The 27,698-nt window shown below is 35.4% G+C and overlaps 1 protein-coding gene across 7 annotated transcripts; it reads right to left on the minus strand.

The window, feature by feature from the left end:
* Positions 1 to 3,402: 3,402 nt before the first annotated feature.
* PNISR (PNN interacting serine and arginine rich protein) lies at positions 3,403 to 27,175 on the minus strand. 7 transcript variants are annotated; one of them, XM_047735246.1, is made up of 13 exons: positions 27,069 to 27,175; positions 18,549 to 18,628; positions 16,798 to 16,916; positions 15,162 to 15,350; positions 13,569 to 13,792; positions 11,875 to 12,046; positions 10,568 to 10,758; positions 8,899 to 9,036; positions 8,159 to 8,258; positions 7,367 to 7,420; positions 6,122 to 6,292; positions 3,990 to 5,076; positions 3,403 to 3,746 (listed from the first exon to the last, which is right to left on the minus strand). In XM_047735246.1, the coding sequence occupies exons 3-13, from the start codon at positions 16,883 to 16,885 to the stop codon at positions 3,716 to 3,718; spliced, it is 2,445 nt and encodes an 814-aa protein (XP_047591202.1). In that variant the 5' UTR covers positions 16,886 to 16,916; positions 18,549 to 18,628; positions 27,069 to 27,175; the 3' UTR covers positions 3,403 to 3,715. The 7 variants fall into 7 exon arrangements, with proteins under 7 accessions (XP_047591202.1, XP_047591203.1, XP_047591201.1 ...); XM_047735247.1 differs by having other exon boundaries at positions 27,065 to 27,161; XM_047735245.1 differs by having other exon boundaries at positions 26,902 to 27,133.
* Between the last annotated feature and the right edge of the window lie 523 nt (positions 27,176 to 27,698).

Raw genomic sequence — 27,698 nt, forward strand, 5'->3', positions numbered from 1 at the left:
AAACAAAGGCACAAAGCTCTGGGACAGAAGGACATTTAGCATGTGTTGTATTTATTAGAATGACAAATCCAAGGAAAAAGCAGAGTGCAAGTATGATTAAATAAAGTTTTAAAAGCTTTATTTAAATGTACTTTCTTTGAACGTACCCCTTCACCGGGCTTCAGGGTCTTCCCACTGCCTTTTCAACAAAGGCAAACAGTGATTTGCCTTAATACTGACACAAAAGCCTCTTTAATAGCCACTAGTTTGGCCCAGATAAGCAAAACTAGCTCATTATACTCTACAAATATCAACAAAGGCTTTCCCAACGATGCTTATTAAACTCCAAGTTGTGTTGGTACGACTGGCAGTTGTAATGTGGTATATGGCCATTGTTGGGAGTATTTCCTTGACCACTGGCATGGTCTCACCCATGTGTGGTAAATCAGTGTCTACAATTTATTCTACTGTAAAACTAAAAATCTATTTAGTATTGTGAAATTCAAGTATAAAAACTTTTCTCAAATTAAGGGCAAACTGCTCCCTTGTAGCTAACAGTTTTATCACTTTGAAATGATACACACGCACTCAGAGTTTAACTGGTAAATTTTCATACTTACAGAATTCCACATAAATGGGTAACTTAGGATAATTTCACCTTAACTTATACTCACATAATCAGATTGTGGCAGATTTAATCTTTTTGTGTACTTAGAGGAAAACTGTACATGATAAACCTTTATGGAATATAATGTAGTTCATCACACGACTTATTTTAAGGGCTAATAAAAAAACTATTTTCTTTAGTGTTAGGTATTACAGCCAAACTCTATTTAAAACTGAAAAACTCCTGAAAAACGATCTGAGAATTTTGAAGGGGTGGGGGTTGGGAGGTTGGGGGCACCAGGTGGTGGGTATTGTAGAGGGCACGGATTGCATGGAGCACTGGGTGTGGTGCAAAAATAATGAATACTGTTATGCTTAAAAAAAAAAAAAAAAAAAAAAATTAAAAAAAAAAAAAAAAAAACTGAAAAACTTAAGGGCTAGAAATATTAAAGACCTTAGAAAGAATCAAATTCCACCCTTCCATAGTTGAAGAAATTGAGGCTCATAGTTGTTTATGTGATTTGCCCAAAATATATTAAGCAGCAGAATCAGGACAATCCAGTGGATCTAGTATTTCCATTAAACCATGATTAGTACATTTTAGAAACTTCGATAAATGAAAATAGACTTTAATGTATATAAGAAAAACTCCATTTAAATGTAAAGGTTTCCATAAGACAGTATTACAGGAACTTGAACCTTATACAATTCCTCTGTAAAAATTCTCACAAAAATAAAAAACCTCAACTACTAATTAATTATACTTTATGTGTTTCCTTGAAGAAACAATAACTTAGACACTAAAAAAAATAGATGTTTGGGAAGTTCACCTATTGTGTATTATACCATTCGAAACAGATGCTAAAAAAAGACATTTTACAATGGCAGAAAACATATACACTGAGATTCCACACCAGTCTTTATTTATATTTTGGGGCCTTCATTAAACAAATCTTATAATTACCTCTTCCAAATTACATTTTATTCTCTTAATGGTGTGGTTTACCCCCACTGCACAAAAACAAGTATGATTAATACACTAGAAATATTTTAAAAGAGAACCCAAAGACAGTTTTATTAACCAATTCAGACCAATGATTGTCTCAAAAATTGAATCTACGGATTTTCTGGTGGTGTCATTTTAGATTTCATAACCAAATTATGTATCTAGTTAACTTATGCATGTTAGCATTCACATCCCAAATCATGGAAGCCCTATTTTATAAAATCTTACCACTAAGGTAAACATACTTAATTACATGTCAGTGAAATGATGATTTCTCTAAATTATCCATAAAACCTAAAAAACCCAAATATCTAATTATAACACTGATGTATCTACTAATAATCACATATATCATGACTGTGTTTTAAAAAATATCTACAGATTTAAATGATAAGAAGCTTGCATATTATGGAAGAGTAAATAAAACTGTCAAATATTATTTTTGGCTCTTGTCATTTGTCTTGCCCAAAAATGTGCATATCATAGCCAACAGAACTTTTCTGTAGAATTTTATTTTGAAAATATTATTTTAACCTGAAGATTGATCTAAAAAACATTTTAAGATATGAAAATGTTATACAACTTATCTATTACAAATTAATCTGATAATTTTGCAATTAGGTACATTGTGTTAGCTCACCTACATAAAAAATATTGCACATTTTCATTTTGTCTCCACGTGACTGATGTCTAAACTATATAGAATTCCAAACTATTTAAAAGTTATTCTGTGAATATCAACTTTATAAATATCAGAACTAAATGCACTGTAAAACAACCATTTTGGTAAACATGCATTTATTCACAGTTGATTTATTTCCTCTAGATAAATGCGTAACTGTTCAAAATTATTTAGGAACCTATGTAGAGGTACAAGAGCACACTTACAAATCTATTTCTACCTTCATTTTGAAGAAACACTGATCTTGGCAAAAATCTGGCTTATTTTAAAATGAACTATTGCTGGTAAGAAGGCATACTTTAAAACTTTTCCGTGACCTGCACCTGCTTTTTTCCTTTTTAAATTAAAATTTAAAAGCATTTGTTTTCAGAGTTGTATCTGATTGTGGCATAAGACAATAATCACACAAAAACAGACCCTGAAAGCAGCTGGGCATTTAAATGCCTGCAGAGCCTCATTTTACTTGTAAGTTTTGACTGCCTTAAATAGCTAGACCACTCACTGATCATAATTGTTAAGAAAGTGACAAAACCAGACCATTTTAATGTCATGAAATTGACACAAACCTGCATAATATAGCATTCCTCCACTGAGTTGAGGTCATATTATACTTTAAAAATATAAATAAATATACTGAATTGTGAGTCTTATTTCTGTAATATCCCCAGTGTTTGAAATATGCTTCTAAAACAGAAGTGGATAATTGCAGAATATAATTCCAGACTTGACTGCTAGTGTCAAACACAACTGTTCCTTATAAATGACTCTAATGGTGCACTGGCTTGATTGATTCCAGCAATTTCACTGTACAGAAGAAAACCATACTTTATACACAGAGAATATATTACTTGAAAATCCTCAAAATAGGAAAAAAAGTTTAGAAAGCTGTCAAATGTTTCCAAATGAAAAGTAAAGGTCTATTTTTGGCCCTCTTCCACACCCTTAAAGTTAGAATTTGACAAAAATCCATGGGTACAATTTACAAACTTTGACAAACTATTAAGTTAAAACCATTTTCTTTGGGGAAGATGAGAGGAAGTACCTTTAAAACCTGTTATACAAAATTCCAGCTGCCTTTTTATAAAAGTACGTTCCTTAGATTAAAATCATAAAATTAAGGTGCAAGAGGTTAACAAAAATGAACTGAAGAGCTTTATTGACATCACAGTACATTCAAGAATAATTTTAAGAACATTACAGCTGAAAGAGAATGGCATGTTTATAGTCTTATTAAGCACTATTTTTTGAAAAAAATGTAATACAAAGAAATCCTATTAAGTAACTTGGAGCAGCATTTGGAAAAAGTACACCTATTTACAGATTAAAAAAAAAAAAAAGATTCTGGTTTCACCTACACAGCCACAATGTGCCTCTATAATGAGACAAGCCCTTAAAACTCATGGAATTTTTTAAACATCATGGCATTCTTGCCACATCATTCCTCAGCGTTTACGACGGGGAGGGGTTGCTGATCTGAAAAAAAAAGGGAAAAGACAAATTTAAAAATAAAAATGTATTTTAAACTAAAGAATCTGCAATTTTTAAATAAATATTATTATATAGGATTTCTAAAATTACTTAAGACTATGTTCATTTATCAAGTACCAAACTGAGTTGTTATTAAAGAGAGAGAGAGAAAGGACACTTTCAACTTTGAATAAATTCAGTCAAATTTTTTTTTAAAAATCAGACAAAATACTTTAAAAAGTATACTACCTTGATCGGGACTTAGACTTGTGTTTGCGGCTTGCCTTCTTACCAGACCTTTGAGATTTCTCCATGGATCGCGATCGACTATGTTTAGGCTTCTTAGCCTTCTTTTCTTTGCTACTTCCTGGAGATTCAGAACTGCTCCTTCCACTAGAATCAGAGCCTGAATGTTTTTTGCTATCTTTGGTAGTACTTTTCTTACTATCCTGTCTAGAATCATGTCTGATAATTTTAACAGATATAGAACCACTCCTAGAGAATGTTCTTTCACTTTCTCGTTTCCTTTTTAACCTATCATCCTGACTACTGAACTTAAAATCTTTTTCTTCTCTTTTTTGTTTCTCTTTTCTTTTATCCTGTTCACGTTCCCTTTCTTTGTCTTTCTTTTTCCTATCTTTATCTATACTCCGGCTCCTCTCCTTTTTTCTCTCTTGTTCTTTAGCCTCACCTTTATGCTTATGACTGCTCCCACTAAGATTTCCACGTTGATCATCAATTTTACGCCTATCTCGACTCCTACTGCGACTGGACCGATTGGTTCGCCTATCCCTTGAGCGACTTCTACTTCTACGTCTCTCTCGAGAAGGACTCCGATTTCTTCGTCTTTCTCTTTCAATGCTATTCCTATTAGATCTCCTCCTATCTCTAATCTTTACTCTAGCCCTATTGCTCTCTATTTTAATTCTGCGAGAGTAACTTCTACTTCTACTCCGTCTAGCTTTAATTGTTGGAGATCTACTCCTACTATGTCTTTTTTTCCTTTTAGGAGAAGAAGATCGGGAAGAAGTACGACTACTACCTGAGCTAGAACTGTATGAAGAGCTAGAGACAGTACTACTAGTACTACTCGTTCTGCTATTGCTACTGGAACTACCACTACTAGAACTTCCTGATCTACTTCTTCCTTGTTTCTCTTTTTCTTTATGCTCTTTTTTTGGTTCTAAAACTGACGTAGTTTCATTTGGAGTTCTTTTCTTTTCATTAACCACATCACCATCTGCTTCTCTTGCTTCTAGTAGTGATAAACTATTTTGCTCTTTATGGATAAATTCATTCATCTCTTTTGTAACCCTTTCTGTTTGCTGCTTTTCTTCTGAAAGAGAAAAAGACAAAAATACTATGAAATGTCAATGTATAATGAAAAAAACTCCCAAACTACCAAATTTCAAGCTATTAGATCGTAACAGTGAAACAGCATTCTTCAACAGAAATAGGATACAAGCCACATAAGCAATTAAAAATTGTCTAGTTACATTAAAAAATTAAAAAAAGATAAACTTAATTTCAATAGTTTGTTAACCCAATATATCAAAAACATTATCATTTCAACATGTAATAAATTCAAAAGAGTACTAAGATATTCTGCTTTTTTGGGGCACATAAAATCTCTCAAATCTATTATGTATTTTACACATATTTACAGCATTATTTCAATTTAGGGTTAGGTACATTTCAAATGTTCAATAGCTACAAGTAGTTAGCCATGCTCCTGGACAATACAGCAAGAGGGTACTGAAGTGTAAAGGTACATTTGAAGCAATCTAAAAAGATTTCCCTTTTGTCCAATAAGGCAACTTAAAGGTAAGTAAGTAATTTTATAGGGAATTTTCAACTGCTAACTCTTAATAATTACCTTCCCAATCGTCCAAGTATGATTTTTCCAAAAACTTCAAAATACTCCTTCAGTATTCCTAATATCATTATATAAACTATAAAGAACATATACAGTATTTTGCATAGAAAAGCTTCTAAAATCCCTCTATTTCCTTAAATATACTAGCTACACACTAAATATTCTAGCTACAAATTACATTAGTTTTACAAATATATTTCTGTTTCAAAAGCTTTCTTTTTCATGAGAACTTTAGAAATGAAAATACACTAACTTATAGCTACTGAAATTAATGTCTTACAAAACAAGACAAAGTTTACCTTTTACAAACTATATATTTTGAATACTACAAGCTTTTGTAGTTTTGAGAAAAACTACAAATAAGCCAAAAAACCCTTAGTTTCAGTTATGTCACATATTATCTATACTCTAACCTTAATTCTGTCCCTGATATTGTTAGGTTATTTAAAAAACACACACACACAAACAGAACTAGACAAAAAATTAAGGGCGTCTAAAGATGTACCTTCCATCTGTTTATCATGTAATAGCTGCTGTTCCTTTTCTTTTCTCCAAAAAGCTTCCTGTTTTTGCCGGATTCGGTGCCGTAATTCCTCATCATCAGTGTCAGATGACTCAGAGCCTCTGTCACTCCTCTCATCTTCACTGTCTCCTGATCCATAACCACCCAGTCCACCTGTGTGCATAAAGCCCAGTCTATCATATGGAAAAATTATTCTATACACTAAAAAATTTTTAAGGTCCGAGAAGAAAGCTAATTTCTTTTTTCATTGCCTTTTCTTGGAAGAATATGCTTATTCGGGGTGGGGAGAAGTATAAATTCCAATTCTTAAGGAGTTTATAGATCCCTCCTGAAAATTAACAGAATTTCATTCTTTCTGGAATAGTTCATGTATTTCTCACCACAAAGGAATCGTGATAATGGTTTGTTTTACTGTCCGCGCAAACCAACGAAACCATTTAACAGGGCAATAACAAAGGCTCACTAAAGCACAGTCAATTCAACTACTGATGATCCTGAAAATACTTGTAAAATTCATTCTTTCATTGTTCAAAGCTCAGAAATCCCAGGTAGTATGCAAAGTATTTTTTCCCTAAAAAAAATTAGAATATTGTAATTCTCACTGGTCAGAAATGGTATGGTGCTAAAACTACTCCCCACCCTGAAGTGACCTACATAGTAATCATCACAAAATCACATGGGCATTTGCTTCTAACCATTTCTGTTGGTCCCCACAAAGATTAATTTGATATGATGCGGAAAAGGCACGTTTAAGCTTTCATATATTTGAGAATATATCATGCAAAGAGCAAATTATGAACACATCACTACTATTATACTATGGTAAAATAAACTCTTTTCCTCTATGTTAAAACTCAACTTACTACAACACAATCTACATAAAGGTGCTTAAAAGCATTAGAGGACAGGTTCTTCCCTAAAGCATGTATGCGAATAATTCTGAAAGTGAGCTTAAATATTATCACAGCTAAATTATGAACTGTTACAACTTGCCCCAATAAACTATGAATTAGTCACATTTAAAATGATTTATAATAATCCCTTTGTGAACGCTTTAGGCAAAAAAAAAAAAAAAAAAAGGCAAATCTTTTAGAGAATGATATAAGCCTAAGACCTAGGTTTTAAAACTGAGTAGGAATAGTACAGTTTCAAAACAGAACACGTAGAGAGACAAGGTAAGTGTGATTTTCTCTTTAAGGCCCTCTCACAAATAAGGAAAACACTTACCGAGTCCAGTGAGGGAAGCCAGTGCACTGGACTGTGCCAGCTGTTTTGCAGGAGCTTTGTATCACATCAACAACAGGAACAACATGTTAACACAAATAGCCACGATTTCATAGTCATGAGAGTCTATGGTATTGTTAAATCTACTACTATTGCTGCTTTTTGGGGAGAGAAGAAACATTAAAAACATAACATTCACTTTAAACCAGTAGCATGTCTGGCCTTGAAATTATAATTCTGAGGTGAGCTGAAATTGGTTTATAATGATGAAAAATGTTGACCACTACATCAGTTATTTTATTGTTGAGGTATGGTCCATAATTTTATTTTTTTTTTCAATATATTTTGTGTTACTAAAAATAGAGGGGGTGGGGATGGGTGAATTTCTTCTGCAAGTACTGTAAGTGGTAAACTGTGAAAACTGAAGGTTCGTAATTCAATTCACTAGTGAAACTAAACTGTATTAGAAGTTATACACCAATACCATGGTATCTATAAAAAAACAAAATCAGGTGAAATAAATCAAGTATCAAGAATTTTTCCACTATATGTTTTATAGAAAAACAACCTAATTGCTAATTTGCGCTCAGGCAAGTTGGGTAATAAAAGAAAAATATTCACATAGTTTTAATACGGTGTCTACAAACCTAACCTTTCCTGGAGAGTTAAAACATGCAAGAAGAAAATATTCAAATATCTGCTAGAATTCAGCAAGGACAACCAAAAAGAGTCCAAAAGAGCCACCAAAACCAAAATACTCCCAGAAAAACAAAACCAAGAACACCCAAAATATACCTTTCGTTGCTTTCCGGTGTGCATCTTTGGCTACATAATAAATTTCTTCATCCGTGACATCCAGTAGAATTTCGGTTAGAAGCATTTTTGTCAGCAACATCTATGGAAGGATATTTTACGTGTTTACATACATTTATGCATATTATTTTTAACTTAATTATTATAGTTACTAATACAGTTTGACTTTTTTTTTTTTTTTAAGATTTATTTATTTATTTATTTGACAGACAGAGATCACAAGTAGGCAGAGAAGCAGGCAGAGAGAGAGGAGGAAGCAGGCTCCCTGACAAGCAGAGAGCCTGATGCGGGGCTCGATCCCAGAACCCTGGGATCATGACCTGAGCTGAAGGCAGAGGCTTTAACCCACTGAGCCACCCAGGTGCCCCTACAGTTTGACTTTTTAAAAAAAATTAATGAGCAAAGCCACTTTATAAAACATATTTAAAGAGATCGTATCAACCATTCCAAGCAACTGCGTATTTGAAAATTATTCTAAAACACATAAACTGAAGTGCCTGGGTGGCTCAGTTGGTTAAGTATCCGAGTCTTCATTTCAGGGTCATGATCGCAGGATTGTGGGATCAAGCCCCATGCCAGGCTTCGTGCTGGGCATGGACCCTGCTTACGATTCTCTCTCTCTCCCTCTTGTCCCCAATTTCCCTCTCCAAAAAAAATAATAAATAATAAAAATAACAAATTTTTTAAAATCCAGTACATGGTTAAGAAATTTAACATTCTACCATTTGATACTCTTTCTCTTCTTCAGTCATCTCTGGTTCACTGTGCTCTTCCTGAGGAACTGGAGATGGACTTCTGGTGACTTTTCCACTACTAGCAGCTTCAACATTTTCAGTGTCTTCATCTTCCTCATCACTATCCTAGTAATGAGTAATAGTAAAAGTAATAGTATGTGTAACCCAAATTCAGGCTTACAATGTAAAATCATTATCTTACACACTACTTTAAAACCCCAAATTAAAAAGTCTAAGAAACAGATAAATAAAAATGACAGCCTTCAATTAGTAGTATAAAGTGTTACCTGAAAAGAAATCTAAAATTACAAGATAGCTTATGAGAATCAAGTATTTTAATTATTTTTCAATTTTTCCTTGGTCAATTTTGACTTTATTTTATAATAACCAGGAATATAACATGCCAAAACTGACTGAATTAATATCCACTATATATGATGGTCCTGAAATGAGTGGCTTATAGAACTTTGGATAAGTAGACCACATTTATATTATTCAATGTAACTTTAATAACTACAAATTTAAGGTATTTACCTAAACCATGTGACTTAAAATTTAAAAAGTCTGAAGTCAGTTTGCAGATCTTAGCTGGCCTTGAAATTCAGTGAAATTTGCTTCTTTTTCGCTATGAAATGGGCAGGTTAAGAAATGAGATGTACTTCAGATGGAGGAAATGCCAGCAGTCTGTCTGTTCCTGGCTGTAGGTTTTCAATATCTAGATAGCACACCTTAAAAGGGGGACGACTCTTAGGCAAAGAAGTATCCCGCAGTTACCCTTAAAAATCCTACCAAGTAGGGGCACCTGGGTGGCTCAGTGGGTTAAGCCTCTGCCTTTGGCTCGGGTCATGATCTCAAGGTCCTGGGATCGAGCCCCACATGGGGCTCTCTGCTTAGCAGGGAGCCTGCTTCTCCCTTCTCTCTCTGCCTACTTGTGATCTCTCTCTCTCTCTCTCTCTCTCTCTGTCAAATAAATAAATAAATAAATAAATAAATCAAATCTTCAAAAAAAAAAAAACCTACTAAGTGAAAGACAAGGTGATCACTGAAACACTAATTTCAGACTAGTTCAAAAGACTATTTGAACCAGGGGAAGACTACATGTAACACAAGCCCAGCGGCATGTGGGAGAAGAGGGAAGAGAATCTTCAAACAATTTTTTGACACTTAAACCTATTAAATCTGGAAATCCATTATTTCATCTAAAGAGTTAAAAATTACCCAAAAAAAGGGTAAACTTTAATAGTGGCAGTCTTTTGGTTCTTATCTTCATAATACCCACCAAAAAAACACATCTTTGGCATCGTTCTTTTGTCAAAAGATAAAAGTAACTTATGGCATTTGTGACATTTAAGCTAAACCAATGTCTGCTTAAATCTAGTTACCTTGCTATCTCAAGATTTATTTCTGAAGCACAAAATGGCCTTGGAAGGCCTACCTATTTTGGCCAGTTGCATACTGGCCAGTGCTGTGGCTACCATGTCATCTGAGAGCACATTATTGCTGAATAAAAAAATTCCTAAGCCACTCACACCATCTAAATGATGAAGCTTTAAAGATTTAACTTTGTTACTTTCAGTGCTCATTATTAGTTATTTATTTCAGTAATTTTCACATATAAATCACATGGACTTTCATGTTAAGTAATTCTAACACTTACAAATTTACTTCTCTGAGGTAAACGAGGGCCATCCCCTCCTTCAGCATCTTCTGTGGCCTTCTTTTCTTTTTTGGACAATTGTGAACGTTGTTGCTCCATTCTTTCTTTCTCCAATTTCTTCTGCTTTTCACGTTCCATTTTTTCAAGGCCTTCTCGAATCCAAGCTGGAAGAGTCCTGCGTTTTACTGCATCTGTTTCACATGAAAAGAAACATTTCTAAGTTAGTTAAGTAAAAATCACAAATGCATGAGTTCCTTATTCTTGGATTTCTACAAACTGGTGCCACTTGAGTGCTTATAACTATCATTCTCCAGTAAGACCGTAGTAAAGGAACCCATTAACCATTATGCTTCTTTTTAAAATCATTTTTAATGACAGCGTGAATATTGTGTTAATGCTTATAATAAGCCAGGCACTATGAAAGCACATTAAAACCACCATCTTGCTTAATTCTTAAAAAAAAAAAAAAAAAAAAAAATCACTATTACTCAATCTGTTTTACAAATAAGAACACGGAGGCTTATAAAATTAAGTGATGTGCTCAAAATTAAAGAGACAGTAGTAGTGATGGGGACTAATTCGAAGCCAAACTCTTAGACTACACTGCTTCCTAAAATATGGAAACAGAACAGAGTCAAACAAAAGTACGTCTACTTTCACACTGAGAATTCATCTGAACAAGTATGATTCCATATGTTAAAAAAGAAGTGAGAATCTTCTTAAAATGTCTATTTCGTAACAGAAAGTTAACACTTGAACATTCTGGCATAATAAATGTTCAATTTGGATTTCTAAATATAAAGTAGTTTAAGTCTGTAACTTGTCAGTAGACTTAAGGTAGTTATGTTAAAAATTTAAATCTTCTGCCAAAATATTTCTGGAAAGTGAAATAATAAAAGAAAAATTAATCTGACATTAGCGTATCAGATGAATGGAGAATGGAAAGAGACAAGAGAGAACAACTAAGAGATTTTAAAAGGGGCAACTGTTCATAAATTGGCATAATGTATCAAACTATCAACACTGAAAAAATATCAAGATGCTATGGCCATGATAAATTTACAATTCGTCACAAAATCTGGAGTTTAAGGTAACAATTTCTTTTAAAGAAAATTATTCAGAACTTTTTATATTTTATACCAGTATCCTTTTTGTAATTTTAAGGGTTATGACTATAAAATGATAGGGTTTTTAACTATCAATTCCTAACATATCAGAAGTGTCAAAACAATTTAAGAAAATAAGACAGTATTTTCACATGATCAAGAAATCATGCCAATTGTGCTTCACTAAACTTAAATAGCTACCAATTTGTGGAGGCTCCTGCTTCACAGGAAGTGCAATAGGCGATCGCTGCCGATCCCTGAATGATGATGGCCTTTCTCTTCGATTCTGGGGAGGTGCTGGAGGTCCTGGAGGTCCTGGTTGCCAATAAGGAGGATGAAATCCACCTTGCGGTGGACCAAAAGCAGCCCCATGCTGAAAGAGTATTGCAGTTTATTTTTCTTCACATTAATACAATATACTCTCTGGGACACACGTGTGTTATGAACTGGGACAGTAGAAATCCATGTGTGCAGCAAATCCAAGAATTCCATGGTTCTAACATCCACCGATATTTCTGTAACCCCAAGAACCTAGGCTTACTATTCTTAAGAAAGATAAAGATTTTCTGCCTATGTAAATGTGAAGAGCCATCTAAAATTCAGCTAATACACTATTTTCAAGAAGTAGAGAAAAGGATATTTATATATATATATATATACACACACATATATACACATATACATATATATACATATATATATACATATATATATATATATATAACCTTTTTCATTCTGAATCCATTTATAAACTAGTCCTTCCACTACCAAGGTATCAAATGTCAATTTTTCTATAACTAGAAAATACAAGAAAAAAATTTTTAAATCAATTCCAAGTTATTTCTTAGTGGAACTTGTTTCTGCAATCTTGCAAGAAGTTATCTATTTTAAACAAAATAAAAGTTATTGAATCATTAAATTTTCTTTGTAGTTTTGCTATTCAGAGGCTTTTCTTAAGCCCATCGCCAACAGAGCTCTCTGGCTTGTCAGCATAGGGATCTATCAAGATAATAGGGTGTGAGTAGAAGCTCCCTGCCTCTACATTTCTTCAAAACCAAACCAAACAAAAAACGGTCGTATTTGTATACCAAGCATGAGTATACCACAAATATCTGAATATGTATGAATAAAGATTACTCTCAAGGTGAATACTGGTTACATTTATGTCCATAATGTGAATTTTTTCAAAATTTTAAATTATGATAGTTCAGTTTATAAGGTTAACAACTGCAATCAGTTATTTCAAAATGACGCCTAGCACTATAGCTTAAGGGTGGACCCTTGGCAGAGTAGTTAAAGAAAATAAAGCCCCACATAATGATACTATCCCCATAGAGTTCTATGTCCCTAGGAATGAATAAGATGCTACAAAGGAAATTATGTACAATTCCATTAACATGTCATGTTAGAATGGAAAAAAAAAATGACCTCACTAGAAAAAGTCTTAATTCTACATAGCAGAAGGAACTGCATTTAGGAAGATGATCTGTTCTTCATGTATTTTATTCACATCTTATCCATAATCTATTATTGACAAATAATGTATTCAACTACTGTGAATTTTCTAAACTTTATTCAACATTTAAATATACCACTTTAAAATTATTAGAAAACAAAACATCATATAGCTATTGCACTTACATATTTTTCATTTTATCCAAACATTTCCCTAACGATCCTTTATATCATTCTCCTAAGCAAACCGAAAACCAGAAAATAAGAATCTAATGATTTTAATACTCAAAAATCGATAACTTTTCTGAGACATAATATGCCCTTATCTGTACAAGACTGAAAAGTGAAACACAGATCTTAGGTACTCTTGATGAGACACTTCCAAAGAATGGTAGATTACGTGCACATCTACAATATTAAAGCAACAAAATATCTTTCACCTGATAGTCAAACTGGTTCACTGGCCCCACTGCAAAATTATCGGGTGGTCCACCAAAGTTGTGATTGTTCTGGTTAAATATATGCCTGTTGTCAGGGGCAAATTCCCCACTGTCCTGACTGTTGCTGTCTTCAGAAGGAGGAACAATGTCCATTGGGCCTGGTGTTGGTGGCATCCATGGCTGATCTGGAGGGGGGTGTGGGGGCTGCTGATGCATTCCCCATTCTATTTAGGATTCAGGCATAAAAACATTCAACAGGGGGTTATAACAAAATCAACACAAATTTTTAAGATCTCAAGAAAGATTTTTCAGCAAAGAAACATTTAAAAATTTATGACTTCTTGGTCAAATTCCTCTTGTATATCTTAAAAATAAGCAATTAATTAAACTAATAAATAATTCAAATGAGCTAACTCCACTCTAATTCATATCCTAAACATATAAAAATCAAATGCCCAAAATTTTAATAAATGTAACAAAATCCAAAGCAATTTTTTTGTTGAATTTTTCTATTTCTATTCAATAACAATACCATAGAAAATAACACCTTGAGATTTAATATATAATTTCTTTCTTCCATGAACACATTTATCCTCACAACATCCCTGTGAGGTAGGGAGAAAGCAGGTATTATTTTTGCCAATTTAAAGAGGGGAAACTGAGGCACACAGAGGTAAATCACTTGCCCAGGTCACAAAGAGAGCCAGTAGAATAAAGTTGGGGAGAAGGAATGCCAGGGTAAGTTATTTATGAACTTGAACTTGGGAACCAGAACATTTTCAAATTTGGGGAAATTTGGTGTAACTTCAAGAAAACTAGAAATAAACTACCTCAGAGTATCAAAGATTAGAATATTCATTATTCTTTAAAAAGTGATGTTAGAGGTTTACCTCCTGAATTTTCCACTCTTACATTGAGAAACAATAATAAGTATCAATAGGGAAAGGGAGATTAAAACTTCACCATTAGCATACTTAAAGATTCCTCTATAAATATTTTGAAGTGACTACTAAAAATAATTAACACAAGACATGGAAAACTGAACTAGCATCAAGAAATCTAAATCATAGTGTGAAGTAAAAAAAAAAAAAGCAAACAAAAAATAAAACATAAAAACTTATGGAAGATCTTCACTATCTGAAAAAAAAGGGAAGAAAAAGATAGGTGGACAGTAGGGGCAGAGTATATTTGACAGACTAGTTTGTCACAGAGTGACACAGTATTTCTTTAATTAGAGGCTAGACATGTTTTGCTCTGCCAGTGCTGCTTCTGAAAAGGCCAGAGGTTGCAACAGAGAGACATAGAATGCTCTCTTCCCTAGATGCCAAGTGAGGTTTCCAGTGTTCCCAGCCCCTGTCAGCCTAGGAATGAAGAACCGAGAAAAGAATCAAACTGAGTGCCACAATGCTAGCAGACGGAGTACAGAACAACTTTAACCACAAAATTTCAAATTCAAATCTAAATGAAACTGCCTATTCTTTAAGGACCATTAATTTCAAGAAGTCATAAAACTAAGCAAATTAAACAGTTTAATTTAATCCACATTTTATTTTTAAAATAGTCCTAAAATCTGGATAACTTGAAACAACAAACCTGGTTGCCACATTCTGTTAAAGTTTGAATCCCCTTGAAAATTCCCATGATTGTTTGGACCAGATTCCATTGTAGACATATCTTGTCCATTTGGCATCATTCCTGGTGGTTGTTCTACCATACTTTGCTGCCCTGAAGCTTCTCTTTGGGCAATCCAAGCTTGAGCCAATGCAGCCCAGTCAATCTGGCCTAACATAATTTAATATAGCAGAATTTAACATTCAGAATTTAAGAGCTAAAAGAATAGTGCCTCTATGTAAAACAAACATCTCAGTTATTCCTTACTAGAGATTTTAAATATTACAGTATGTTATGGCTGAAAGGATGCTTAGAAAATAACCCATATCCAGGCTACAAAATGATTCAACTATAAGACTTGCAGAAAACTCCAGTAAAACACTCTTAACTGTTATTTCTAATATTAACTCCTAAGAAATGTATCCCCTGTACCTTAGTTTAGTTAGACTTTAAGTCTTCTTTTTTTTTTTTAACTAATTATAACACAAATGATCAAACTCACACACCACTTCTTCAAACAGGACCTACCCAGGCCTACAGAGAAGTCTAAGACTTCAGAAAAATATAGTTATTTATCCATGTTCCTCCGCACCATCACCCTCTTTTCCTTCTCTAGTTAAAATACACTGCTTAACAACTTCTTAGTCATTCTTTATTCAAAATGTATTGCCTTGCTATCTTAAAGGTCCTCTTCCTTCTCCAATATCTATACATAACATTTTAAGTTGATCTAGTATTATTAATAGAAGAAACAAAGAAGAGTAAGATGTTTTTTCACATCTCAGTGAAGATTAAATAGAACTCATCTGGCACAGCCCAGATGGAGCTGAACTTAGGTAATATGTATCTAAAACTTTTCAAATGTGCAACAGCAATGTAACAAACCTAGTTCTTGGATTTTTTTTCCTCACCAAATTACTGGACTTACTGTAACAATGCAATGACATGTACACAAAATTATGGTAGTTATTTCAAAAAGTAAAAAGCTACACCCAATCATCCAAAAGTGATTTACTAAATCACAGTATTATCCTGTAATACAATGCTATGTAGGTATTAAAAAAAGGAACAGAAACAGATTAACCCAGTAAAAGCAGTGCAGTGGAAAGGGTCGCATCAATGAAACAAAACTGGCCATGAGTTAATAACTATTAAAGCTAAGTAATAAATGGGGGTTCCCTATATTCTTTTCTACATCCATATATGCCTGATAAATTCCATAATACAAAGAAATTTTTAACTGAGATATAAAGCATAACATCAGCTGACTATGAGCTACATAGAATTTTAAGATTTGGAATTAAAAACAGAAGTGTGCTTTACTTAAGCAACACATTTAAGGAAGATTTTTTCTTTCTTTAGAAAAACAAGAACTAAATCAGTTTTGAAAACATAAAATACTCATAAAGCTTTCTACTCTTTGCGGAAGTCCCCCGAAGAGAAATCCATTCCCTAGTATGTATGGTATAGCCATATTATTTATGAGAAAAGATTAAATTTTGTTCATAAAATGCTCCAATAAATCAATCCCAATTCCATTTCCCTTAATCCCATCGCCCATCTCCCACTCATCTCTATCTCCCCTTCCCCAACTTCCAAATTCAATTTGTTTCCTTACTTGGATCCTGCTGATGCTGGAATGACTGCATCCACTGTTGCTGGTTCAAGGGCCATTGCTGCCAAGGCTGTCCTCCTTGATCCCACATCCTGACTTTTAAAATATATTTGATTTTCTACCTTTAATAAAATAAACAGTTTAAAAATGAGAATGAGAGTTCTTTAATTTTAAAAGCTCACACATCAAAAACTATAGGATGTTACAGTTATGTGACCAGAGCTCTAAAATTCTGGTCAACAGGTTGCCAGAGGCAACTGGAATTTTTAGGTTGGCAAGCAAAAGCACAAAATTTCATGTTAATGATGGTATCAGAGCTTGATGGCAAGCACAGCTCTAATCAATTTAGCTAAAAAGATGGGGTGAATCTACTTTTTTCCAATACAGATCTCTGGAAATGTAGTTATTTTCAAGATTATAGGAAAAAAAGTGATTTAATCTCTCCCCAACCAAGACTCCTTAAAAAGGGCACCCAAACAACAGCTCTGGCTAAGGAAGGAAAACTCTTCTAATTACAGCTAACGAATGCAGAAGTAGAATAGAATTAGAAAATCACATATTATTAAAAAAAAAAAAGAAAATCACATATTACCAAACCTAATGAAACAACTGACTCAGGAAATCTTAAAAGTTGATAGGAAATCAAATACAAAGGTTGTTGAAATATCACCCCTACAAGACTATCAGGAATCTCCTCCTGAGATACATTGTGTCCCCAGAATCACTATGAATATGTTCACCAAAAATGTTTAACTGAATCCGTTTGAGCTTCTGGATCTTACTTCCAGAATAAAGAAATTATAAGGAACAAAAGAATGACGTAGGCAGTATCAAAAGAAACAATCGGACAAATCCAGAAAGTGAGAGAGTCTACCAAGACCCAAATTTCTTGAACATGTAAATAGCATGGGAAACAAAAGGAGAGAGAATCTAGGTGATGGGTGTGGGGGAGGGGTTTCACCACACTGGTCTACTTTTCTCTAAACTACTTTAAAAACTTTCATAATAAAAAGTTTAAAATTCCTACAAGTCCAGTATATTTGTACTTCATCCAACAATGATGTACAACCGTATTCAAGAACCAATGACACACACAGTATGGAGGGCATGTTTCTTCATTTTTGAGGCTTAGCATAGAGCAGGCATTAAATAAATTTTTACTAAATGAATCTTTTTATACTGACCCTTTCCTCTACTCTAAAAACAAGACAAAAGCAAGCCTTAGCACTGCAGGATCACAAAAAATAAAAAAGCCATATTAACAAGTGAGAAACACCCACTCAAATAGGACAACTGGCTGCTACAATTCAGTCTCTTAAAGGGTGTACAGCTCTGGTCTGCAGCATTCACAGAATGTTATAAAGTTCTATCAATGGCAGATCCTAACCTTTCAACTGAAGAGTACTGTAAATTGGGAAATACACAGTAGCCCTTTTGTTACCTTGACTGTTACTTCTAGTTACACTAATACAGTCTATTACAATAGCATCATTGGAATATGGCAAAATAGAAATTAAATAACACCACACCTAAAACCAACCACTAGACTGTATTTCAGTTCCAAGCTACATATGCTTCTTTTTCTAATCTCTCTTCAGATTTTCTTTCTTCTCTCCTTTTTCCCTCTCCTCTTTTTCAATTATACCTTTAAATAAAAGCTAAATGACTTACTAGAACCCTTTACAACTTTAATTAAAAGGTAACAAATAAAGAGGGGACACCCAGAAGAAATACCAACTGCTATTTTGACTGACCTCAGAGGTTCACCTTCCGTTTAAAATTTAGGTTGATTCAGACGACAGCTTGGAAGCATAGCAGCAAGATTACTTATGCCCTGGTGGGGGGAAAGAAAAAGAGCATATGTTTACTCTTAAATTATGAAGAGTTACTAGAATAAAAACAAATTCCAGAGATACAACATAGAAGTGTAATCTTCTCCAAATTAATCCGGAGATTTTTCTTCCATTAACTTTATAATGAGATACTACTTACCATTTATAAAGTTAAGGGAAATAGGTACATCACAAATATGAAAGCAAAACTTTTTAAAAATTTTTTCCTCTCAAAATACCTTTTTACTTACTGGAACAATTTATTAATACAAAATAATGTCCAACAACTTAGGTACTGTTATATATGCTGAGAAAAAAGGAACAACAAACATTTGAAAAGAAGTTTCATCCACCTGGTATTAACTTAAATGGCACAAAGAAGTAATAAATGCTTTAATTTAGGTTTTTCGATAAAATTCTAAGTTTAAAAACTAACACCAGCAAGGTGAAAACAATTTGTCCTTCAAACGTTTGCATTTTATTCCCATTAGATTAACAGCTTTTAAAAAGTTGGTAAACAGACAAATCCATTCATCTTTTTATCTTCCGGCTTCTGGCATACAGCAGTCACTGAATACCAACTGAAAAAATGAACTGTCTCTGGCTCCTTCCATTTACTTTTAAAGGTTAATAATAAGGAAATTGTTGTATTTATGAGAACCAAAAAGCTGGTGTAAGCATGGTTTGCTGTGTTTTCCAAAGCTCTAATGGTGTATCAGAACGCAATGCATGGATTTTTCTCTCCTAGGTTATGAACTCATACAATGTAAGCATTATAACTAGCTCTATTCAGTGCCTCCTAGAGTTGCAAACAGATGTGCATTTAGTAACACCACTTTAATGATGAAAAAAACTGTACTGACTCCCTATCATCATTTCCAATACATATTTACTTCCCAAAAAATCACTATGAAGTTACTTTCACTTACTTACATTTCCTGGTTGTCGTGTATAACTTTTTCAGTTCTCCTTTTTAGTTTCTAACCATCACTTGTAACCTGGACTTCAGAGCACAAGCTCTGGTTCATGATGCCTACCTAAACCATTCCCTAGCTGCATGAACATGGGCAAATTAACCAATCTCTAATTTTCAGTTTTCTCATCTGTAAAACGGAGGACATATAAGTGTCTACTTCATACACTTCTTGTGAGGATTAAGTGAGAAACACATGAAAACTCAGCAAAAGAGCCTTCAAAAATTAATGCTTAATATTGCCATAAAGACACTCTCAGTTATCATTTTTGTTAGCACTCAAGTTTACAACTGGGCCGGGGGGGGCGGGGCAGTGGCATCGGTAATCAAGCCAAGCCATTTTACTCAACTCTTTTTTCTTCTTTAAAAGCAATCTGACACTTAACCAGATTTCATTTTATCTCTGGAAAAATATCTTCCTGTCCCTACCTCTCAGTATATCATAAATTGAAGCTTTAACTATTAAAAAAAAAAAAAAACCTCAAAAGTTTTCTCCACACAAAAAGTTTTTACTTGCATATTTTCAAGAGTTTGATTTGTATTACTTGTAGCCAGTTTTGTTTGTTGAAACCAGTCACTTCTACTTTTACTATGTTTCCCAAGACCTCTTACTCCTCAAGTTTTTACGTAAACTATTCATACACAGTGTTTAATACACCTAGGCTGAGAAAAATACGAAAAAAGATATGTGAAATTTTGAGAGGCAAAACAGAATAAAAATACAGCAAAGAAGGTGACAGTAATAAAGTCAAAGAAGAAGTTAGGAGGTATTTAATAAAATGCTTCAATTAAGTCTGCAGTTGAGAAACTTGACTTGGCTACAGAGGATAAATGCTGAATGAGGAAGAAGGTAAAAATACCCAATAGTCTTTGGGGAGACAATTTAGCATTACAGTATTTTATCAAAATTGTAAATGCACATCCCTCTGACGTAGCAATTCCACTTTAAGAACTTAAACCACAGGAGTATTCTCATCATACTACCCAAAAACCTGCAGCATGTTTGTAACAGGGAACACCTGTTTAGGGTCACTCAAAGTCAGAGATAAAAGTGAACCATACAGTCGATTGTTAATCAGCCATTACAACGAGAAAGATGGACTTTTATATGCTGACATATACTGATAAATAAACTGCCTTTAGAAGTGAAAAAAACTATGATCCCACTTGAGGTTTTTCAATTAAGAATGCAATTTAGGGGCATCTGGGTGGCTCAGCTGGCTGAGCATCTGCCTTTGGCTCAGATTATGGTCCCAGGACCCTGGGATGGAGCCCTGAATTGTGCTCCCTGCTTCTCCCTCTCTCTTTGCCCCTCTCCCTTGCTCTCTGTGTCAAATAAATAAACAAAATCTTATTTAAAAAATGCAATTTAGGGGTGCCTGGGGGGCTCAGTCCATTATGCGTCTGCCTTCAGCTCAGTTATGATCTGAGTCTGGAGATGGAGCCCTGCATCAGGCTCCCTGCTTACGGGGGGAGCCTCCTTCTCCCTCTCTCTCCTGCTCCCCTTCTTGTTCTCTTTCTCTCTCAAATAAATAAATAGAATCTTAAAAAAAAAAAAAAAAAAAAAGGAAAGTAATTTAGGGGCACCTGGGTGGCACAGTTAGTTAGATGTCTGACTCTTGGTTTCCCTCAGGTCATGATCTCAGAGTCCTGGGATCAAGCCCCACGTGAGGCTCCACACTCAGTGCAGAGTCTGCTTAAGATCTCTCTCCATCTGCCCCCTCCCCACCAGACACACACATACTCTATCTCTCTCAAATAAATAACTCTTTAAAAAAAAAAAAAGTGCAATTTAGTATAGAAAATTCCTAAATTACGAAAAACTCTTAAACTGATAAGCTCTAGGAAGTGAAAACAGAGATCAGAAAATGATTATTTCAATCCTTGTGTTCTTTGAATGATTTTACCACAAGTGTGTATTTTTACTTTTTTTAAAGATTTATTTGAGAGCGAGAACTCGAGAGCGAGCAGGGGGAGGAGCAGAGGGAGCAGGCTAAGCAGACTCTGCATTGAGGGCAGAGCCCGATGTAAGGCTCAATCCCACACCCAAGAAAGACCATGGCCTGAGCCAAAACCAAGGGCTGGATGCTTAAACGAATGAAACATCCAGATGCCCCATGAGCGTGTTTTTATTTTATATATATTTTTTTTCTTTTTTTTTTTTAAGATTTTTATTTATTTGTCAGAGAGAGCGAGCAAGGCGAGAGACAGAGAACACAAGTGGGGGTGGGGGCACGGCAGACAAAGGGAGAAGCAGGATCCCCACTGAGCAAGGAACCTAACGTAGGACTTGATCCGAGAACCCTGGGAACATAACCTGAGCCAAAAGCAGGGGCTTAAATGACTGAGCCACGTAGGTGTCCCAAGTGCGTATTTTTAAAAATAAATCTACAGATGTTTTAAAAGAGACAAAGAATCAAAGGAAGCTGACCAGCACAGTCCAGAGTGACTCTGGCAATAAACATCACACAAGTAATATAATGATGAGACTATGGACAAATTACCTGACTTCTGTCTCATTTTCCTATGAAGGATTTGGAGTAAATTTCTATAATCTAGTCCAAAAAGGGTATCTCTGGTCATGAGAATAAAATGTAGAGTTCTGCTGAATTTTGTAAAAGGACAGATTTTAAGAAAATACTTAGTGTATTCAAATAATTTAATATAAACTTTTATGTATGTTTAAGCATTTAGCACAATGCTTGATAAAGGATTTCATTAATTATTTCTTGATTAAAGAACATGTCTGGTAAGTGATTTGATGGCAAGGATTTAGAAAACCCACACTTTCTTTATCTTCAACATATAAAACCTTCTTATTCACTAATAAACATAACTGGAAAACAGAAATATGAGGCACATATAGCAATAATAAAAAAATTTATCTTGTAACTCCAGTATTTTTTTCTTTTCTTTTTTTTTTTTAAAGATTTTATTTATTTACTTGACAGACAGAGATCACAAGTAGGCAGAGAGGCAGGAAGAGAGAGAGGGGGAAGCAGGCTCTCTGCTGAGCAGACCCAGGACCCTGGGATCACGACCTGAGCCGAAGGCAGCGGCTTTAACCCACTGAGCCACCCAGGTGCCCCGTAACTTCAGTATTTTTCAATGAAGTAACATAGCCCTGTATCTTAACAGCCTCATTGCCTTAAAAATGACATTTACACATTGGTTTAATAATGATTTGGAAGGGTAACTGTTAAAGATGAGTGATAAGTACATTAGGGTTCACTATACTCTACTTTTGTACTATTTGAAAATTTCCAAGATGATAAGTTAAACATGATACAGTATACAGTTACAGAGACTTACAATGAATTTCCTTCTTTTTTTTCTTTCCTCAAAACAAGATCTTCTTGAGGGCAGAGTCTTACAATTATTTGAATTCTCCATGCTGCTTTGCCCATAATAAGTGGTGAAATACTTTACTCTTTGCTAAAATTTATTTACAAGTACACTAATATTCAATGAAGAAAATAATATTCTGTTACTACTACTCTGATTTTATAACATCAAAAATCAACTCCAATATATCTGTCCTTCCTTTATCCTTAATTTTAATGACCCTTAGGCTCAACTTCTCAAATCTGGAAAATCTGATTACAGATCAGGCAGGCTGCAGGCCTTTCCCTTTATGGGATTAAATTAATCCCATTTATTATGCTATTTCCTTAGAAACAACTGGGATTTGGATCAGATCATCTAAGTTATCACATACAGCTGGAAAAATCTAACTCATGACTATGACAAGTGTTATAGAATGAACTGTGACCCCTTAAAAAGAGAGGTGTAAGTCCTATCCACACTCCCAAAAACTATGAGTGTGACCCTTTCTGGAAACAGAGAGTCTCTGCAGATGTATTCAAGATGTGAGGTCATACTAGATTAACGTAGGTCCTAATCCAACGATGTTTTTTATTAGAAACACAGACACACACACGGAACAACTTTATGACCACAGAAGCAGGGACTGGAGTGATGTGCCTACAGCCAAGAAAAACCAAGGATGGCTGGGAACCGCCAGAAGCTAGGAGGAGACAAAGAGGCAAGGAAGGATCTTCCCCTACAACAGGGGTGGGGAGCTGGGAGTAGAGCAACCAAGCATGGCCCTGCAGAAACCTTTATTTCAGACTTCTAGCCCAGAGAACTGTGAAAGAATAAATTTCTGCTGTTTTTGGCCACTGTTTCTGGAAATTTGTTACAGTATCTCTAAGAAATGAATACAACCAGAAATGATCATTTATCTTATCCATTTCTTAGATGATTCTACATTAGAATATTCATTGCTCTACGGCTCTTAAAATTACTTGTTTATTTTTTTTTTTAAAGATTTTATTTATTTATTTGACAGAGAGAAATCACAAGTAGGCAGAGAGGCAGGCAGAGAGAGAGGAGGAAGCAGGCTCCCTGCTGAGCAGAAAGCCCGATGTGGGGCTCGAACCCAGGACCTGGGATCATGACCTGAGCCGAAGGCAGCGGCTTAACCCACTGAGCCACCCAGGCGCCCAAATTACTTGTTTAAAGGACATCATTAATATTTGCAGAAGTCCTCTCACAGACTGACAAAGATGAATGAGGATAAAAATGTACTGTTTGTTTTAAAGCACTTAACGCATCAAAAAAATAAATAAGGGGCACCTGGATGGCTCAGTCGGTCAAGCATCAACTCTTGATCTCAGCTCAGGTCATGACCTCAGGATTGTGAGATGGAACTCCACATTAGGGTCCACACGGGGCATGGAGCCTACTTAAGATTCTTCCCCTCTCCTTCTGCCCCTCCTTTTTGTGTGTATGTGTGTGTGGGGGGGTGTACTTAAGCATCAACTGCAAAATCAGAGATACAGAAACACATCCATGCTTTTGATGCATATGATGAAATGTTTCTCACATCACATACACAGTGTAAAAACCATAAAATGCAACAAACCTCTTCTCCCCTGCCATTTCAGCCCTACATACCAGGTGACCAGACCTCAAAGTAAAAGAAAGTCATTTTTCAATTCAGGTTAGGTGGAAATGGCCCCAGTAAAGGCTAACCTTATAATCATTTGAAATAAAGTAAAAAACAAACTTTTGCTCCTTGATGAGACATACATTTTACTATATATTGAAATACTTTGCAGCTTACATCAAAAGAGGCACTCAAAATTTTGGAGAATTGGATAGTTTGGTTACAGATATGGGAAAAAAAAGTGATAATTAAAAAAATAAACATACAGAGAGCAAGCAAGCCTAAAGGAAACAACACCCCAGTAGCAGAGAGCACACATATCTTGGTTCTAATACAAGTCTCCAACAAAAGGAATCCAAATCCTTAAGAGAAATAAGTGATTCTTCAGACTGAGATTAAAAAAATATATATACAAAATGAGTCTGGAATACCTTACAGTGCCAAGAAGAAAGTGCTAAAAAAAATTTTTTTTTAATGAAAATATTAAAAGGATGGAGGCAGGTCACAGTAGACAACTGAAAGAGCTCCCAATGTCCAAAGCTGGAACAATTTGAGCAACAAAATAAAGTAACATTGGATTATAACCAATTATGACATAAATATCTCATGTGTCCATACTAATATAAATAAATGATATTGTAAATTGGCAGGGACAGACAAATCTCCCATGCAGAAGAATTCCAAGTAAATTACACAGATACTCCACCCTAAAGGACGGGGAATGTAACTCTCTAACCCTCAAATGTATACTGTGCAAAAAGACTTACTTCTAATGAGTACAGTGAGGAAAGGAGATGGATAGGGAAGAGTAATTTTACAGTGGAGAAACTTGACATACACTAAGCAGATGATCAAGGTCAAAAAACGTGGTAAATCACATTCATATTACATACCCTTGATAGGATGTGCTGAAAAAGGCACTGCTCTTCTGCGACCTTCCTCTTCAAAACCCCTACCGCCAGTCTTACCATGAGAAAAACATCAGACAAATTCCAGTAGGAGGGCACCCTACAATATACCTGACCAGTAATCCTCAAAACTGTCACGGTCACTAAATTAGTTTGCTAGGGCTGCTGTAACAAAGTACCACACACTAGGTAGCTTAAAGAACAGACATTTATTTCCTCATAGTTCTGGAGGCTAGAAGTCCAAGATAGAAACATCCACAGGTTTCGTTTGAAGGCCTCTCTCTCTGGCTTATTATGGCTGTCTTCTATGTTTTTATATGTACGGTCGTCCCTCTGTATCCTAATCTCTTCTTATAACGGACACCAGTCATTAGGGATCAGGGCCTACCCTAATGACTTCATTTTACTTCTTTAAAGACACTATCTGCACACATGGTTACTTCTGAGGTACTGACATCAACATATGAATTTTGGAGGGACAAAATTCAGCCTGTAACAGTCATCAAAAACTAAGAAAGCCTGAAAACTGTCACACAACCAAAAGAAGGACACATGACAACTAAATATCACATGGTATCCTAAACGGAATCCGGGGACAGAAAAAAATATTAGGTTAAAACTCAGGATATATCAATAAACTAGAGACTTTTTCTAATAATAATGTGTCAATATTAGTCCACTAATTGTAACAAACATATCATACTGATTTATAATAAAGAAACTGTGTGTAAGGCGGGGGTGTTTATATAGGAACTCTGTGCCATCTGCTCACTTTTTCTGTAACTCAAAAAAGGTTTTTTAAAAATAAACTATTAATAAGTATGTTTAAAATAGTTTCATGAACATCTTCAAAGAACCTGTTTACTGTTACTACCCCTAGAGCCCCACGAGATAGTCCTACAGGTGAATCTTTTGTGTCCAAGTTTTGTTTTTTTTTGCTTTGCTGCACTCGTCACAAATTTCAAGTTTATTTTGCTCTTCTATGAATTAGCCATCAACAATCAAAATCTGTCGAGTGCCCGTGATGTTCAGATAATAATATTCACTACAAAATAATAAAATTGAAATGTTGGATACTACTCTTTCCCTCGTGGACCTTAAGACATGATGTCCATCACCGGATAAAAAAAACAACAAAAATACAAACTAGGAAATGAAGTTGTAGTTAACTGGACGCATTTGCCCTTGGCTGCGCCTGCGTACTCGGAACTGCACAGCGCAAAAGGTCCAGGTCCGGGCCCCCGCCTCCTCCGCCTCCTCCGCCCCCTTGTACCCCCTCCCCATAAGGGGGTTCCCACTGCGCACGCGCAGTGCTTAACGGCCGGTCAGGAGCCCAACAATTAGTCCCTTCTCATCCAAGAGAAAACTCATAGAGCAAGAGGTCGTAAGCATTCTCTTCAGTAACAACATTTCCTTTTCCCTGAGAGCATAGCTCTGACTCACCAAATCGGGCGGACACCGCCGCTTTAAGGAGATGAGGTTCCAGCGGTCGCGCCAAGCAGCGTACGCAGCCTACGTGTTTAAGTTATGCTAGCTTCGCCACGGAAGCCAAGAAGGCTGTAATGGACTGCCAAGTCCCCACGCGTAATCGTTCTCCACCACTTACTCACTCTAATTCCGGAACACCGTTGTCGCCACCGTTCCTGTAATACCTCTCCAAACCTTTCGATGCTTCTACTTCTTCACGAACAAGACAAGATGGCGCCCGATTGGTTGCACCCGGAAGTGAATAATAATAACATCCGCTTGTCATCTGAAGCCATATTGTCCCCCATCCTGGTCTTTGAGCACGTGACCATATCTAGTTAACTTGCCTCGACGCCATTTTTGTTTTGGGCAAAGCTCCTGGGACTTCGTAGTCGGCACCGTGCAAGTGTCTTAACATTCCTGTCGGATACCTTTTAATTGAGTCGTGCTGAGCCCATTTTCATCTTTACAATGCCCAGAAAGCCAGGTGCCTAAGTATTCGGTAGAGAACGCTCTCGATTTTTTTTTTTTTTTTTTTTTTTTTACTTTAGCAACGTGATCTCCTTCAAGGGGAAGTACGTTCCCCGCCAGGAACGTTTTCGCTTCGGAAAAGGGGGGGGGGGGCTGAATTCGCGGCGCTTTCAGACTACGGAGAGGCCTCAGGGTCAAACTGAACCAACTCCAGCGGGTTGCTCAGTACGCCCACAGCGGCATTTTTCTGCTGGAACATCTGGAATACTCCAGGCTTGGACCTTAACAGAGCGTCGCTGACG

This window comes from Lutra lutra, chromosome 6 (genome assembly GCF_902655055.1).
Source record: "Lutra lutra chromosome 6, mLutLut1.2, whole genome shotgun sequence".
NCBI lineage: Eukaryota > Metazoa > Chordata > Mammalia > Carnivora > Mustelidae > Lutra > Lutra lutra.

What these genes read in the sequence shown, in the direction of transcription:
- PNISR (XM_047735246.1), bottom strand. Translation starts at nt 16,885, where the DNA reads ATGTGGGATCAAGGAGGACAGCCTTGGCAGCAATGGCCCTTGAACCAG. An exon ending in TAACAGAATGTGGCAACCAG is followed by an intron (nt 13,793 to 15,161) that starts GTTTGTTGTTTC and finishes AATCCTAAATAG; the next exon opens with AATGGGGAATGCATCAGCAG. An exon ending in TACCTCAGAGAAGTAAATTT is followed by an intron (nt 9,037 to 10,567) that starts GTAAGTGTTAGA and finishes ACTCATTACTAG; the next exon opens with GATAGTGATGAGGAAGATGA.